The sequence below is a fragment of the Scardinius erythrophthalmus genome (genome assembly GCF_964197995.2).
Source record: "Scardinius erythrophthalmus genome assembly, chromosome: 3".
Lineage (NCBI taxonomy): Eukaryota > Metazoa > Chordata > Actinopteri > Cypriniformes > Leuciscidae > Scardinius > Scardinius erythrophthalmus.
This window is the reverse complement of record NC_138223.1, coordinates 26,085,267-26,103,189: the sequence shown is the minus strand read 5'-3', so window position 1 is coordinate 26,103,189 and position 17,923 is coordinate 26,085,267. Positions and strand designations below refer to the sequence as shown.

Below are 17,923 nucleotides of genomic sequence, written 5' to 3'. Positions count from 1 at the left end.
TGTTCATGATGGTGAGTGGAGCTGTTTTTTTTTTCCTGAAATCCACTATCATCTCCACTGTTTTGAGAGTGTTCAGCTCAAGGTTGTTATGACTGCATCAGACAGCCAGCTGTTCAACCTCCAGTCTGTAACCAGATTAGTCACCATTTTGGATAAGGCCGATGACTGTTGTGTCATCTGCAAATTTCAGGAGCTTGACAGAGGGGTCTTTTGCAGTGTAGTCGTTTGTGTACAAGGAGAAGAGCAGTGGGGAGAGTACGCAACCCTGAGCAGCACCGGTGCTGATAGTGAGAGTCCTGGATGTGAGTTTCCCCAGTATCAATAGTTGCTGCCTGTCTGTTAGGAAGCTGGTGATCCACTGACAGATTGGGGTTGGTATGTAATGCTTGGTCAGTTCAGCTGTGAGAAGATCAGGCATGATCGTATTGAAGGCCGAACTGAAATCCACAAGATCCTTGCGTAAGTCCCAGGTCTGTCGAGAAGTGTTCAGGGTGTAGTGCAGTCCCATGTTGACTGCATTATCCACAGACATGTTTTCTCTATAGGCAAACTGTGTGATGTTCTTCAGGTAGGCCAGCACCAGTCTTTCAAATGACTTCATGACCAAAGATGTGGGAGTGACAGGTCTGTAGTCATTAAGTCCAGTGATATCTTTTTTTTGGGGGGGCAATTTGCAAGATGGTCTCGAACCGCGATCGCTGAAATGTGAGGCGGGTGCACTAACAAGGACGCTAAACAGTAAACACTGCATTCTCTAGTAGACATCAGCCTGCACAACTCTCACTAGCTGGCCTCCGATACACGCGCAATGAAAGAGTGGATGTCTATTTATCGTAGCAGAAGCGCAACAAAATAATGCTTCACGAAAAATAAAGCAAAGATGATGAACGGATGACAAGGAAGCACAAAATATGAACGTGACAATACGCGAACACGCAACAAAAGGTTAGCAAATTGAATACGGTAACTTCACAAAGTGTAAATTAAATATAGCGTAATATTCAAATAAATTCGTTTTTTCATTCAAGTAGACCTAATGGTTCATTTTATTTAGCCGAATTTGTCGTCCGTAATAATATTTATATTATTAGGTCCATTTATTCGTTTAATTTTACAGCAGTTTGTGTGTATGAAAGCCAATTTAAATTTTAATCGTGCGCGTTGCAAAAGTTCACGTATCAAAATTCTCGCCTTATAGTTAATTTACTTTTAAAAAAAGTATATGTATATTTTTGTTTATATCATTTTTATTTATATTATTAGGCCCATTTATTCGTTTAATTTTACAGGACTTTTTGTGTAATTTGAAATAAAACATTTATATTTGAAAAATGTTGTTGTTACTCAGTTCTTAAGGAGGTAAGCTAAAAGTGATATACATGTAGATTTTTTTCCTTTTTCGGAGCGAGCGGGGGGCGATTTGAGTGGAGCGCGAAGCAAACCTCGTTGAGCGCTGAGCGATAATGAGCGGAGCGGCCCGATGTAGCTTTGAGCGGGGGAGCGGAGGGGTGAACAGTTCCGTGAGCGATGAGCGGAGATTCTCACCGCTCCACTCCGCTCACATGCTCTGCAATGAAGTCTATGTTTTGTTTTATTTTCATATTTGTTCATTTAATTACTTTCTTCAATGCTACTGTTAAATACACCTACTGTAGCTGAAAACATAAAGCACTGTTTATTTAATTTGTATATTAAGTTGTGTATGTGTATCTTTGATCTTAATATTTAATAACAAAGAAAATAATGACAATTTTTATCTTCGCCCCTGTCTGCCATTCTTTTTTATTTTATATTTTGTTACCTAAGGCTTTGTTTTTAAAATATGGACATTAGTTTGGCTGTAATGCTCAGTCACAAAATAGTAAAACCAACATAAAAAAGAATTGTGATAAAATCGTGAATCGTGATTTTCCTGAAAAAAATCAGGAATTGATTTTGGAATACCACCCCTACTCTCAACACTTCCTTAGCTGCAGTCAGAACAAAGAAAAGATATGCTAAGGATTGCGCAATGGTAGGTGACGGCAGGGACAGGAGGTGGGGCCTCAGTGCCATTGCTGAGTCGTGACCTGTCGGTCAGTCACCGTGTCATTGATCACGTCTGAGGCATTTCCCACAGTGATATACTGTACGGGACTCTGTTACCAGATAACCAGGGTTATGAAAGTAACATACCAATTACAGCAGTGGAATAGCCTTGCCCTTTGACAGCCTTGGCAAAGGTGATTTCCTCTTGTGGAAGGCCTCCTGACGATGCAGTAAAGAGAAAAACTCCCATTCGGCCTTTTGCTGCCATACCTATGCCATCAAAAAAAGAGAAAAAATAATAATGTGCACATGAACTGAAAAACTTAAAGGTATAGCGGAGGATTTTCCCGAATTTTAGAAAAGAACCTCCCTCTCCACTTTTTGAAAAAATTCACATGCGCACACTCTCTACCTCTACCTGTTCCCGAGAGGGGACGCCTATTAAACGTGTGCACGAGAGAGCATGCACGAGCAAATCATAGCTTACATTAACTTTTACTAGCAGTGATTTTAAATGTATTTCTCCAAATAGCATGCCAAACTTTACCTGTCAAGTAGAAACTTCGCGACTGAGGCATCAGTGGGAAGCCCAACCTGTGTTTTGAGCGCACGCCATCGTGTGAATCGTGTGCACGAGCACGTACGACGGCCTTACGTAAACATATCACCAGAATGATTGACACTTAGGAGGACCAATAGTCTTGATGTTCCACCCGGGAAAAGAAAATCCTCCGCTATACCTTTAATATTAAGTGTCTTTTAACTACTATGTACTAACATTTAAATTAATGATTTGATACAGTGCTCCTATTGTGTGCATGTTGCACATGTTTTTACACTGTACTTCTGTAACATCAATAATCACACTGTTGATTATTCCCTTACACCTACCCATGCCACTAAACCTGTCTTAACTTAATCCGTATCCAACCTCAATAGCATCAAAGGTGTTTTGCAATGCAACATGAACACTATAAGTACACTAACAGTAGCTGCATTTACATGGACCCTGATGATCCAACTGTAATCAGACTAGTAGCTCAGTCAGAATGAAAAAAGTCACATGTAACCACGGTCAATCGGAATGAAACAAATCCGATTTGGATTGTAATGGGTGATTTAAACCTTTTCTAAGTTCGACAGGACAGATGTAAACACTTAATTGAATTGAAAACCGAAATTGTAATGTTTTGCGCATGTGCAATGAAGTAGAAACAGTACGTAATGACGTATAACGGACAGAACGAGAGCTGTAGTTGTTGTTTAATAAAGTGTCATTAGGGCTTTTTATTCATTTGAATTGAATGTTTTGCCACAATTGTATTATTTTTAAATCAAGAAATCGCGGTTTTAAATAAAAATGTTAGCAAATGTTACACAATTAGACATTTTGACAATTCAGCAGTGATAACAGTTATTATTATTGCAACTTACTGTACTGTTAAAAACACTTATGTATATGAGATATTCCTGATAAACAGGACAAATAATAATATTGTCCTGCTCTTAAGCAGAAATCTCTCACATACAGAAGTGTTTTTAAACACAATCTCAACAATGCTTTAAAAACAGCACATATTGCTTAGTTCAGCAGTTACTCCAGGACTGACCTGATCGGATAGGGTATCTGCCTGTGAGGAAAGCTGCCCTGCTGGGAGTGCAGAGCGGCGCAGCAGCTATGTGTTGGGTCAGTTTCACCCCTTCCAGGGCCAGTCTGTCAATGTTAGGCGTCCTGCAGGCCAGGACAACCACAATACAACAGTCTCATTATGCTTATTAGAGAGATGACTATTCATCTAGGATCAAAACTTTCTTCATCTTTGAAACATATATGAACCCATCAAAAGGAAAATCCCATGCATGTCAAATCTACTTCGCTTGCATGATCAACTTTTTATTCTGTGGGAACTTGACACTGATGGCATTAATGTATAGGCCTACTACTTCATATGCAGAGTACATAACGGCTAAAAGGTAAGAGATATTCAGATAACATGTCTATAGGCAGCAAGCTAGTGTGGATTTCCCATAGAACAAAAAAGTAACAAACTGAATTGTATGAATAAACCTGAGGGTTGTGTTTCCGTAGCATCCAAGGTCTCCAATTCCCAAATCGTCGACCATCATAAAGACAAAATTAGGTTTTGTACCACTGTCTGCATCAGTACAGAGAAGCAGGCCAAGAGTGCACAGGATCCATAGAAGAGATTTCATTATACACCCTGAAAGAAAAAGAAGTCAACAAAAACAGAAAACAGATGAACAAAGAACATTTTGTGTCCTTCAACATCTTTAAACTAAATAAAAACTACATATTAGATATGGGGTCTAGTTTAGGCAAAAGAGGTAGGCTATTGTATATTTTGTTTCAGTTAGTTGACAAGGCATTTGACATTTTTTCAAACAAATCCATATTTGAGTTCTACAAGTTTTTTATTTTATTTTTTATGTTCAAGTCTAATATTTATATTTTACTTTATACTTTTAGTTTTTGTTAACATGGCAACATTGGGTCTGAAAAACAGATGAATGGAAGTCAATAACATTATGAGTTTATGAAACAATATATAAAGTTAAGTTACAACTGAGTGCACACGTGCAATGTCCGTTCGTGTATCTATAGGCTATCTAATCCAATTTTTTTTTTATCCTGAACTAGCCTACAATATACATTGTAAATACACTAAATATGATTATTATTATATATTTTTTTTCATCCTAAAAACGGACTGTCTGCCGTGGCCTACCTGCTGCACCTGGGACGAGAAAGAAATCATCTGACGGCTGACAGAAACATTACTCTACAGATGACAGTTAATGCATAACATGCTCTTGTCCAGTGTAAACAGACATTATAGGTTCACAATATAAGGAAGCTGAGCACAAGATCACGTGTTTGCATGTTCAAGCATTGATTGGTCAACTGATATCGCGGAAATGTGTTTTTAACCTATAACACACTTGACCAAATCTGCTGTACAGTGTGTCCAAAACAAGCACGTTTAGCTTGTTTTGAATTGAAACTTAAATAAAATCTCCACGAAGGACCCGGAAATGTCACGCAGTTGCGATTTGTTCCTCTTCCATTCTCTGATTAGCAGCAGTTTTATCCCCAACGAAATGTTCTTTCAAGCAACATAGCTAACTGTTACTTGTAAGACAAAAGACTTTCGTTTTTGTTTGCCTGCCGCAACATGCTTAGAGATTATAATTATAGATTTTCAGTGAAATAGCGCCACCTCTTGCTCATTTTTAACACAAAAGGACGTCACTGCACCCTCTGCATACGGATTTGCGTGCGTGGTGGTCTACCGTTTTCAGGAAAAGAGATCATGCTGAAGCCTGTCAAAACACCGTTTGCAACCGATAATCCCGCTGCATATTAGCATAATATTTAAATTTTAACTTTTAAAGCTCCCACATAAGAAACTGACAGACATTGCTCTGAAATTAGCTCTTTTGAGGTTTATCTCATTGTGCTGGGATGTGCGTTGAAGGAGAATGAGCTCCCTCAGTGGAATGTGTTGAGTTGTTTCTTTTCTTTCATAGCAGGATGCGATGTCAACTACAGATCTATTTCACACAAACTGCAACAGTCTCACGCTGTTCAGCTCAGGAATATTCTGGGTTCAGCAATCAACATCATTTCTGTAATGATAACTTTACAAAAAGAAAACGAAAAAAGAAAACTGGCTACAGGAGGCAACGATGGAATTCGTGAGCCAATTCATAAATGTTAAAATTCTCAATTTTACAACTGCCTTGACAACTTAATGCCTACAATGACTAAGCACATAACATACGCATGTTAATTTTAATTAAATTGAATGATTGACTAAACAAACTTGTATAATTTGATTGCATAAAGATATTAACAATATTGCTAGTTAACAAAATCATGCATGTGCTAATGTAATTAATTAGCAAAAATATTATCACTTCACACACTTACACAATTAGCCTAAACATCATAGGCTACTGCATTTTTAGTCAAACAGTGCTGCAGTTCCTCCTCGACCTTAGCCTACCACATAACCCCTGTAAAACTACTTAACAGAAACCCTCCTTATACAGTCTGACGCAAAGCATGCTGGGAACTAGAAATCTGCTGCAACTCATTCAGTTTAAGTTTAGCTTAATATGATCAGTTATTGAGTTTACGTAACTTTTTTCAAAGTATGGTACAGTAACATGAGCTAATTTCCTTAAGTTAATTTAACTGTTCAGTTATCTTGGGTTCCACAGATGAAAGAAAGTCATAGGTTTGGAATATAAATAATGACACAATTTAAATTTTTGGGTAAACTATCCCTATCCCTTAGGGTTAACTAACCGGGAATATTCCAATAATGTCTGTTTTCTGATTCTCCCAACCTGGCATAATTTTCCATTGCTTGTTTATTTCTCTGTTCTTTTGCTTTTAACCATTCTTCTTCAAGAGCATCTCTATATTAATTATCCATTGAGTCAGCCAGATCCACCCACACTGTTTAGCAGACTACACGGCCTATATTTATTACACAAAATGTATTCAGTCTTTTTAACTGCATTACACTTCTGTTTAAACTTTGAGGCACCAGGGGCATCTGGGGGTCATTTGCTAATATTCACACTCAAAGGCTCAGACTGCTTTGCGAGTTGCTATAGCAAGCAGTTGGTGATGAACACACTTCACACTACAGTACATAAAAATGGAAAAACTACCTCAGCCCATTTTTAAGGTTTGCTTGATATGCAAAAATCTGGCCTATGGCCATAAACGTGCCAGCTGCCTTTACCATTTGACATAATTCCCTGATTAATTGTGTAGGTAAGCTATAAAACACCATTCCCCTGGCTTGTTACCGCTGCACACCAGTGCACAAGCAGTTATGCTGACATTACATTACACTGTTTTACAACATTACCATGTCTCATTGTTAATCGCTCCCCTTCATAGGCCTCATGCAACTCTGGGACACTGACTCTCGGGTAACATTTTGAAAAAAAAGTTCTCTCATTTACTCTCATATTCAGATCTGAATAAACAACACATTACCTGCATTAAAAGCTGAATTACCTGCATTAAAAGCTGAAGACTGATAATGGATTCTCTTATTAAAGTAAAAATGCATTGGGGAGTTATTGATAGATGCAACACAGCAATTATCCCCCTTTGGAAATCATGATTTTGCATTGCTGATTCTGATTTTGTAGCCAATTTTGTCTTTGTTGAAGCATGTTTATTTGCTCTATAAAAGGCCAAACTGGCCTGTTATACAAAAACCTTGGCAAACGGTCCTGAACACATTCAAGACAGTCTAGAGCGTGAGCTTCCTGTCACATAACATCGAACACCAAATGGGTCAGAATTAGCGTGTTTTTGACCGCTAACCCATTTGGCGTTCGACAAACACAGCGTCAGATCATGAGCTGTGCTCCTGCGCATACGTCATAATGCATCAGGAAGCTCATGCTCAAGACTGTCGTGATACAGAGGCTGTGGATTATTGTTGTAAATAAATAATGTTCAGTTTCTTGCACTTTCGCTTCATAAGACCTTAATGTGTCACCAGGAGCCATATTCATTTTGTTTTGCTTGTATATTTTTTTCTCAGAGTGACTGTAATATTGAGTTGCGTTATAACCAAGAACCACGGTTTTGGCTAAAAAATCTTCTTTACTGTTCTACTGAAGAAAAAAAAAGACACCTACATCTTGGATGGCCTGAGAGTGAGTACATTAACTGCAGGTTTTCATTTTTGGGTGAACTATCCCTTTAAAGAATTTGCTATAGTATTCCCTATGGTGATGTATATCCAAGGGAAAGTTGCAATTGTCTTTTCTTCTCTATTGAACGGTGGCATATGCTAATAAATGATGAATTTAATTTATTTGTTTGTACATTTTGTACACATAATGCATTCATAGTCACATAATCATAGAAACCATTTAACTGTCACTGTTTAAAAAAAAAAGAAAAAAAAAAGGCATCAAACATTCAATGTAACATCTTGACCAGTTGATGGCAGTATCAGCTTTCTGACATGAAATGAAAGGGTAGAGACCACTGCATAGTCTTGTCCTGGAACTGCTGGCCATTACTTAACCTCTGAGCTTTATTATATTACTGAAATATAGGGTAGAGTCTAAAGTGCCTACTATACGCAAATTTCAGTAACATATAAAACCTGTATGCCATGTCCCTGACTCAGTAAGCTTAAACACTTTAGTACTCAGCACATGCTGGCTAAGGATCACTGAACAAACTGATCTGGGCATCAGAATCTCTTTTCTTCACCATGTGTAGACACAGAATTTTAATCAGCACAGTATCACACAGAATGTGCACTGATGCAAAGTAATAAGAACAGCACAACACAAGAGCTTATTTAAAAGAACCTGCTGGGCATCACAGTGCATTAAGCTTCAGGAAATTTTCATCAAATAAGCTGAATAAAAAAACTCTTCATTAACAGGGGCATATGACGAATTTGTCTTTAGTGTAGCATGCATATTAAATGGCACTCAAGTAATATGATCAGACCAGATATGCAGATAATTGTTGGCAGTTCCTCCACCTTCTCCAACCAAGGTCATGCCACCGTCACTCAACACATGTGGGTCTCCTATCAGCAAGAGCCTTAGGCTCCTGTCTCAGCAGGTAGACCCCTCTGGCTCATGTTGGCGCGTTCCAGCACAGCCGGCCCACCCAGGTGGAACAGACCATTGAATATTATGTTAGGGTCCTGAACCCACCTTTCATGCTTGGTGGTCGATCTTATCATGAAGGGGCTATGAAAGACAGCACACCTGCATTGGCCTCTGAATGATTGCAGGATATTTGAAAACATTTAAAACAGGGTTTATCAATACTTGTATTTTAGGAAATTAAATTGCAGTAATTACCTGTTTAAGTAATCAGTTGGGCTGTTCATAGAACATAACAACATGTTTTTTTTCTTACTTTTTCTCTCCCGTCTGAACAGAGCCCGCCTGGTGCATTGCTAGAGGCCCACATCCCCACACTCCTGGAATGACTGAATAAAGACAATTTGTCAAACATGAGTGAACGCCTTAAGGGAGATAAAAGAGAAAGGAGCATCTAACAAAGTTCCTTCACAGGAGCCTTCACAATGTGTTATAGTAAAGGCCTCTTAGAAATGGCCAAATGGTTTACTCCCCAATCTTGTAGTGACATGTCCTTATTGTGAAAGTAATATGGTCCTTAGAACCTCAGGGTACAGTGATATCTATATTAATGATCTAAGCCTAATTATAAAATTGACCCCCTTAATCCTGTAATTAGATGTATTATTAGATTTGATTGGATTATTAATAATATGCCTATTAGATTTATCAACATTTACATCTGCTGAGCATGTAATGTATGACTGAATATGCAAGTCAATATGACTTTCAGTTGAAGCCGGTATTTTATCTCAAGTCACAGAGCTTTATTCCTGCTTACAGGGTAATGTTTTTAGAAAGTTCTGGCAAGGTTTTCTCAACATTAAAGACAAACGTTAGGCTATCTGGTCTTTAATAACGCTATCAAAACGTTAGCACAAATTTATACAGTAGGCTGTTGCCTACATGGTTCATGGATTTTTGTGTGAGACGCAGTATATAGCGAAATGGAGAACACCGGATGTTGACAAACATTTTAGCACAGTTTATTTCAGTCTGCTGCCCATATTCTCTGTTTTTAAATGCAACAAAACATTCTATGTGAATAGCTCCACATTGTTCCTTTGATTCAGTTCTGTCTTATTTACATAATGGCTTTGGTATCTTCTCAAAGATGAATATGTAAGGTCTCGGGAAATCCCATTTTTGAATGTGAACACTGCTTTTATTAGGTGGGGTGGTTCTCTTTAAAGGAATCTGAAATGCTTTATGGGGAAGAATGCATTTTAAGAGTATAACTTCCAGATTTCCTCTTTTTTCCCCCTGTTTCATCTGATGTCACTTTTGGGAAATATAATTTGAGACAGCAAACTGTTAACTGGAAAAACAGCAGTAAAACAATTTGTACCAACAAAACGCTGCTTGACAACTTTGAAATACATAAAAAGGTTTGCTATTTAATTTTTTTGTTTATTTGTTTTTTTGGCAAGCCCATGTTGGCCCATGTTTTAATCACTGGACATATTTCTGTGGCATGATCATTTTGTTCTATTAAAATAAATTGCACAAGCAATGGCTTTCTGGCTTGAAAGGGCTCTCATGGGAAACAGAGCTGTTTGTTGTGTTTGGGGCTTTGTCATTGGTAGACACAATACTGGCTTGAGTCCCATGGACCAGGAACAAACTGCTTTAAGTGGTTTCATACTTTTTTTTTAACAACAAATACAATATCAAAATGGCCAATTTACTTGATGAGCTTAGTAAATTGGATGATTTGTTTTTTGACTGAGAAACTGTCTGCCCCTCTCCAGTGGTGCAAAAACCACAAAAAATGCCTATATAGTTTCTGCAAACATCTCACGAAGGGTGACATGTAATCATCTTTTCTGCTCAGCTTCAAAGGAAACGCAAGCATGGACCATTAAAGGCAACTGACCATTGGTTTTATTATAACAGAGGATTTGGTGAACAAGTCGTAACCACTCAAAATTGTGTAGACAGAAATTGTGGATGATTACCAGACAGTCAAAGAGTTACGTAAAGACGGATCTTCATAAAGTCTTTTTGTAGGCCCACAGAACACTTTGCAGGCAAGCATTTTTCTGGTTATGTAACAAACTACACTTGTAAGACTGAATTATGTGAGGAACTGTCACTGAATGTCAGATTTTGTTTGAGGTAAATTATAACAGAGAAATATTTCAACAAGCATAGTCAGTTTCTCCTCTATTTGCAGTTCTACGAAAAATAAGGTTGTGACAAGAACAGCCTTTCTCTCTCTATTAGACGTCATGTCATCACTTGTCGCTTCTTGTTTATTCTGCTTGTGCTGAACTCTCCCTCCTGCTTTCTCTTCATCTCTTGTTGTTTTTCATTTCTTATTCTGTTGATATTATTACCATATCCCTTTGAGACCCAAATATGTTCATTTTTTATTTTGCAAACTGTAAACATTCATGTAGTCCTACAGGTGTCATGTAAAATGGTTTATGTGTAAAGTTGTGTCACTCTAATACTACATCCTTTAAAATTAGTTTCAGCTGTCACTTTCTTTTTAACCCATAGCTGTGTTCCAAACAACTTGATCCAAACAAATCAGCAAGGCTAGTTTGTGCAACCCAGTGCAACTGGACAGATTCTGAGCAAGTCTAGTCTACATGAGCAAATTATATATTTAAGCAATATCACACAAGCAAGAGTACTGTTTCTCTAAATATTTGATATGCTGATATTACAACCAACAGCATGATTTGGAGGGTAATGCTTTTATACAATTGTTGAATAAATAAGAAATTAATTTTGGTCATTTACATTTCAGACATAATGTTGCCAGTTTTTTGTCTATTTTTTCTCTACCAAATAGTTCCAAAAATAGTCAAAACAATGTGAATTGTTGAGCTGCAGAGTCCCACACATGACAAGCAGAAGAAAAATATAGATATTGTGGCCACAAATTAAAAATGTGTCCCCAAAATTCCTTTCAACCTCTCGACGATACTCAATGGCTTCTTTTTAGCAAACAAATCGCTCGAGTGGGTGTAAATACCATTAACTTTCATGTTTTTTTTTTTTGCACAACCTGCAAAAATCGCTCGATTCCATTGCTGCCTCTCCAAACTGCTGATCAACACGTTTGGTTACACATTTCCTGCCTGGAGTTTTCACGCCGCTCTGCAAAATACTTCACCCGGACCGTTGGTCTGATTGGTTGAAGGACTATCCAATAGTGTACAGAGTAATTTGAACTATGCCCGATGATCACGCCTCTTGTGCAAGAAAATACATAGCAGACTCCCCAGACCAATGTTCAATCTTAAAAGATTGAGCTTGGTCTGGTGATAGCCAGACTAGGACAGAGCCGTAACGGCTCTGGAATTGGATTGGATTAAACCCACCAATAGCGCGCCAGGTGGATAAGCCAGTTTGTGATTGGTTCCCGCAAATTTGTAAAGGAAGCAGGATAGATATTTGTACAGGTTTCCAGCCTGAGCTGCATGGCGAAATCAAATCACTGGCAGATCAGGCTGGGTTTACCCAGTCTATTAACTTTTATAAATTTTACAAGATTGAAACTCATTTTTTAAAGGTCAGTTTAATGTTATTTAAGTGGAAATTACTTAAGCATCCAAGTTGATTGTACTTAAAGATTTTACTCAACAAATTTGTCTTACAGTTCCGAAACTGACAACTTGCAATACTTATGAATACAACATTCTCTCTGCAAATACAATAATGGACAAACAGAGTGATTCAAACAGTCTCAGGCCCAATCACTCGGCCAATATAATTTGAAGACCTGAAAAACTATGAAATGGAACTGACTGGATATTTCACATTAACAAGTCCAATTATTCCAGGATCAGTTTAAGTCCAGGTCTAAGAAACAAAACATCACTGTACCTTCTTGTGTGGTCTTGAGGAATTAGATCATTGTGGTGTACTGCAGAATTCATATTCCCACCTTCAAATCCACAATATTGTTTAGACACAACACAAAAGATGTGGCCTTGAGCTATGTCTGCATGTGTGTGTTCTGCAAGTGTAAGTCCCCCACAGTCCAGTAATGCTCTAGAAACATAGCACGTGCCTAAAGGTCGATGCGGCCCCATGTCCTGCACGCATCCAGCATCAACCAAAAAGAACCACTTAACTTGAAGAGTCATTTCCTGCACATCCCTTTGAAAGCAAACGGTTTGATCCCTCTCCACAGAGCCGTGCCACAATCTCCACACTGTAGTCTGGAGAAAATAGAAACCACTAACACAGCGGGCAGTGACAATCTATTATTTCTTTTACTATTTGAAAAATGTTGCCTTGGGAAGCAATCACACTCCCTTTAAATGGCAGCGTATGTTTTTTTGTCATCAGTCTGGCCTAGGTCTTCATGCAGTAATGAAACACCCCATATGGCAACAAAAAAAAATCTGACCAGAAAATAGTTTTAAAATACATAACATATATGTTGCAAACAACAAAGGTTTAATTATTATTATTTATTTTTTTACTATTTTTCAATTTAAAATACATTTCTTTTAAACCTTCAAATCCTCCATCTCTCAGAGGTGTAACTGTATCAGAGACAGAGCCAAATGTGATCAGAGAATCTCTGCACTGTGCAGCTTACTGACAACTTAATCGTTTCTCAAAGACACATGTGAATTGATCCAAAGAAAACTGCCATTGAGGTCTGCTAAACTCAAAAGGCTCTTTGTTAGTTTTATATAAATACTCTTTAATTGTCAGTGCGCTTTGCTTGAGGTGTGAAACTTGTCAAGTGTTTTATTTATTTTTTAGGAGCAGAGAAAACTTCATTTCAGAAAACTAGTGACATGGTGTCTAGGGGGATTAACTGCCTGCAAAAATGATTTCACTCAAAATTACATAACTACATTATCACATTGAAGTCTGTAATTTATGGTTAGGGCAAAATTAAAACATTGTCTCCATGATGCCGTAATGTTGACTACGTTGTCGTATTTAGTTTCTCCCCCTTTGCTGCTCTACTTTGAGGAATCATTGCTGCAATTCCCTTAAGGTGGCTTGTCTAATCTCCTGAGAAGTAGTTGCTGAATTCGTGGTTTTCATTTTGACCACATTTTTGCCTTCAGCAATTCTAAATAGGACAGTATACAGAAAATGCCAGTTTTGAGGGATGATTGGCACACGTTGACGTGCTAGCATTATGTTTTCATCACCTCAAACCTCTGTCTCGTAGGTTTAGAAATTCTATAAACAATCGTACAGGTGTGGAGAGGACCAGGTGCCCTTCACCATCTAAACATCTTGCAGATGTCATCAATTCTATCAGGTGTACTGTATATGCTTTGATGTCTTTGGAAAGCTCTTCCTCTGTTGAAGATGATCTGTTATTTGTTGTGAGGCTATCTTTGGCAGCAGCTTTGACTTGTTTTCATTTTTAAGTTGATTCTGAGTAATCCCAGTACTATCATCACCATCGGGCTGTTGTTTTCTGAAGATTTTGAAAAGAAACCACACCCTTGAGAACACATCTTCCAAGTTTGACTGTTTTAGGGCAAGCATTGTTTTCTTAACATATATATATATATATATATATATATATATATATATATATATATATATATATATATATATATATTTTTTTTTTTTTTTTTTTTTTTTTTTTTTCTAAAGCGGCCTTGATAAAGTAGCAGAAGTCTCATTATGCTACTTAGATGACGATAAAGATAAAGATGATGAAGATTGAGTTCATAAAAAAAAGAAAAAAAAAGAAACATCATTCCAACAAGAAAGGCAATGTAGCAGTGTGCACGAAACACAAACAACACCCCATACAATGAACAGAAATAAGTGAGGGCATTAAATACAAGATAACTAGACAAACAGGAGTGCACTAATTAATCAAATAATGAATTGCCATGACAACTAAGGAGCAAACAGGAACCATGATAAATGAACTAAAAGTCCTTGAAAACAAAACAAAACAAAACACAGACTTTACTTAGCATAACTGTGACATGTATTAATGATTAGTTTAAAAAAAAATGTTTCAAAATACATTTTTGAAGTAAAAAAGAGTGTTACAAATGTCATGCAAATATCAGTTATTAATTCATATATTATTATGTTTTAGGGGAGTTGCACATGCAGCATGGCATTTAATAACCTTGCTTTGTCATAAAAAGCTCCAATTATTTGATATCTTAAGAGACTTATTGACTTTGACATGCAGTTATGATGGTCTGCAGGGTCCTCTTTATGATATTTCATACTGTTTCATATTTATTTTTCTTTTCATGTTGGCAGCACCACATGACTGATTTGGTGGACAAAGGTTTTTCAGACATTAATAAGCAGTGAGGCAGTTTTGTTGAAAAACAAACAACAGACAACAGAAATAAAAGATCATGCCAAACTAATAAGGTTTTTTAAAAATAGTTTTCATTCTTTTAATGCGGTATTTCTGCATTATGATATCAGGAGAGTAGTGTATGTATGACTTTTTGATTTTAACACATGCTGTCTAAAAATTCCAAAATAATTCAGAAATTAAAAATATGCTTATGTCACGGGGTGACTAAATACATCAGTCCCCTGTAAAGCGGAACTAAAATTTGTCGCGACTCCCCCGGAACCTAAACAGTGAAACACCTACACAGCCTGAACCAGCGTAAGCGCCCCGTAAACAGGAATTAATTATCCGAGATCACCGGCAGCTGGGCCCGAGGTGAGCGAGGGCTGAGAATGAGACACGTTGTCTAAGAGGAGCATAAAAGGAGAGGTAAAGGGAAGCTGCGGTGTGTTTTTGGGGTGGTGCTTGTGCAGTGCTTACAGCAATGTTTGGAGCTGAGTTCGGGGCTGAGCTGTGATGAGAGTGAATGGGCTGCGGGCACGGTCATTCAAGGGCAGGTGTTGATTCAGGTACGTTCGTGGAAAGAGGGAAGACGCTGGAATAAGGAAAACTTGATGAGAACTGTGAGTACAAGATTCGATCGCTGACTTTTCACATATGAAGATGGTTGCTGTAAATGCGGATTAGGAAATGGGCAACGGCCTTAAGCTTTGTATTTCCCCTTGGAGTGATGACTTACAGTGATGAAGTGATGTGATGCACGGTCTCGTTGTGTGAATTTATACACTTAAATCTGCTGGAGCCTATCTACTGACCTGCATTACAATACTGTGATTGTGTGAAGAAGATAACTATGATATATCTTACAGAGAAGAAAAACGTTGTGAAATACTGAATCATAGACTGTGAGAAACTGTTCATCGGCTGCTCTGCAGTGAAAGACTCCAGTTGTAAGTCCCCTGTCTTCTGTGAACCACGAAGATTTACATGAATGCTCACCTGTCTGCTTTGCAGAATTAACTCCTCTCACCAGCTCTGTGTGTAAGCCCGCCTCTGAGGAAGACTGTGAGAAACTATTCATCGGCTGCTTTGCAGTGAAAGACTCCAGTTGTAAGTCCCTTGTCTTATGTGAACCACGAAGATTTACATGAATGCTCACCTGTCTGCTTTGCAGAATTAACTCCTCTCACCAGCTCTGTGTGTAAGCCCGCCTCTGAGGAAGACTGTGAGAAACTGTTCATCGGCTGCTTTGCAGTGAAAGACTCCAGTTGTAAGTCCCCTGTCTTCTGTGAACCACGAAGATTTACATGAATGCTCACCTGTCTGCTTTGCAGAATTAACTCCTCTCACCAGCTCTGTGTGTAAGCCCGCCTCTGAGGAAGACTGTGAGAAACTGTTCATCGGCTGCTCTGCAGTGAAAGACTCCAGTTGTAAGTCCCTTGTCTTATGTGAACCACGAAGATTTACATGAATGCTCACCTGTCTGCTTTGCAGAATTAACTCCTCTCACCAGCTCTGTGTGTAAGCCCGCCTCTGAGGAAGACTGTGAGAAACTGTTCATCGGCTGCTTTGCAGTGAAAGACTCCAGTTGTAAGTCCCCTGTCTTCTGTGAACCACGAAGATTTACATGAATGCTCACCTGTCTGCTTTGCAGAATTAACTCCTCTCACCAGCTCTGTGTGTAAGCCCGCCTCTGAGGAAGACTGTGAGAAACTGTTCATCGGCTGCTCTGCAGTGAAAGACTCCAGTTGTAAGTCCCCTGTCTTCTGTGAACCACGAAGATTTACATGAATGCTCACCTGTCTGCTTTGCAGAATTAACTCCTCTCACCAGCTCTGTGTGTAAGCCCGCCTCTGAGGAAGACTGTGAGAAACTGTTCATCGGCTGCTCTGCAGTGAAAGACTCCAGTTGTAAGTCCCCTGTTTTCTGTGAACCACGAAGATTTACATGAATGCTCACCTGTCTGCTTTGCAGAATTAACTCCTCTTACCAGCTCTGTGTGTAAGCCCGCCTTTGAGGAAGACTGTGAGGAACTGTTCATCGGCTGCTTTGCAGTGAAAGACTCCAGTTCTCTGTGTGTAAGCCCGCCTCTGAGGAAGACTGTGAGAAACTGTTCATCGGCTGCTTTGCAGTGAAAGACTCCAGTTGTAAGTCCCCTGTCTTCTGTGAACCACGAAGATTTACATGAATGCTCACCTGTCTGCTTTGCAGAATTAACTCCTCTTACCAGCTCTGTGTGTAAGCCCGCCTTTGAGGAAGACTGTGAGAAACTGTTCATCGGCTACTTTGCAGTGAAAGACTCCAGTTGTAAGTCCCTTGTCTTATGTGAACCACGAAGATTTACATGAATGCTCACCTGTCTGCTTTGCAGAATTAACTCCTCTTATCAGCTCTGTGTGTAAGCCCGCCTCTGAGGAAGACTGTGAGAAACTGCCATTGGCTGCTCTACAGTAAAAGAATCCAGTTGGTCATCCTTTCGCCTGCCCTGTGCGTTTGTCCGCCTTTGGGAAAGACGGAAGGGAAAGCCGCCGCCGTCGGGTGGGCGGTGAAAGACCTTGGTCAGAAGACCCACGCTCCTGGCCGTAAACCCCCCCCTTTCTCTTCCTCCTTCCGAGACATACGTACCATACACTTACCTGACGGCAATTCCACGAACCCCTTTAGTCTCCCCTTCTGGCCTGGGAACCGAAGAAATCCTACTCACCGGACCTCTACCTTTTAAGACTTTAAACCTTCTAATTCATAAATAAAATATACCTTTTTGATTATTCTGTCTGTTGTTGTCTTGCTTGGCCTCTGTCCGACCCCCCAAGGGTGAAAGAGGGGTTCCAGGGGTGGGTGCAGCCTGATTGGCCCACCCCGGCCTGTGACATCTTTTGGCGTAGTCGGCAGGGTTCACCTTGGGTTGAGTAGACGGAGGCCGAGCAATGGCAGACGAAGATGTACCGGTGGGTC

At 39.0% G+C, this 17,923-nt stretch overlaps 1 protein-coding gene across 4 annotated transcripts in view; it reads right to left on the bottom strand.

Annotated features, from left to right (window-relative positions):
• sts (steroid sulfatase (microsomal), isozyme S) overlaps window positions 1-12,667 on the bottom strand; it is a 64,247-nt gene extending 51,580 nt beyond the window's left edge. For 2 of the 4 annotated variants that reach the window (XM_081362541.1, XM_081362538.1), the window contains exons 1-4: window positions 4,776-5,214; window positions 4,097-4,250; window positions 3,639-3,760; window positions 2,176-2,298 (exon numbers count right to left, since the gene is read on the bottom strand). In XM_081362541.1, coding sequence (XP_081218667.1) covers window positions 2,176-2,298; window positions 3,639-3,760; window positions 4,097-4,242 — 391 coding nt within the window. In that variant the 5' untranslated portion in view covers window positions 4,243-4,250; window positions 4,776-5,214. Of the gene's footprint in view, window positions 1-2,175; window positions 2,299-3,638; window positions 3,761-4,096; window positions 4,251-4,775; window positions 5,215-8,974; window positions 9,048-12,537 lie in introns of those variants that run through there. The other 2 variants (XM_081362540.1, XM_081362539.1) reach the window with 2 other exon arrangements.
• Between the last annotated feature and the right edge of the window lie 5,256 nt (window positions 12,668-17,923).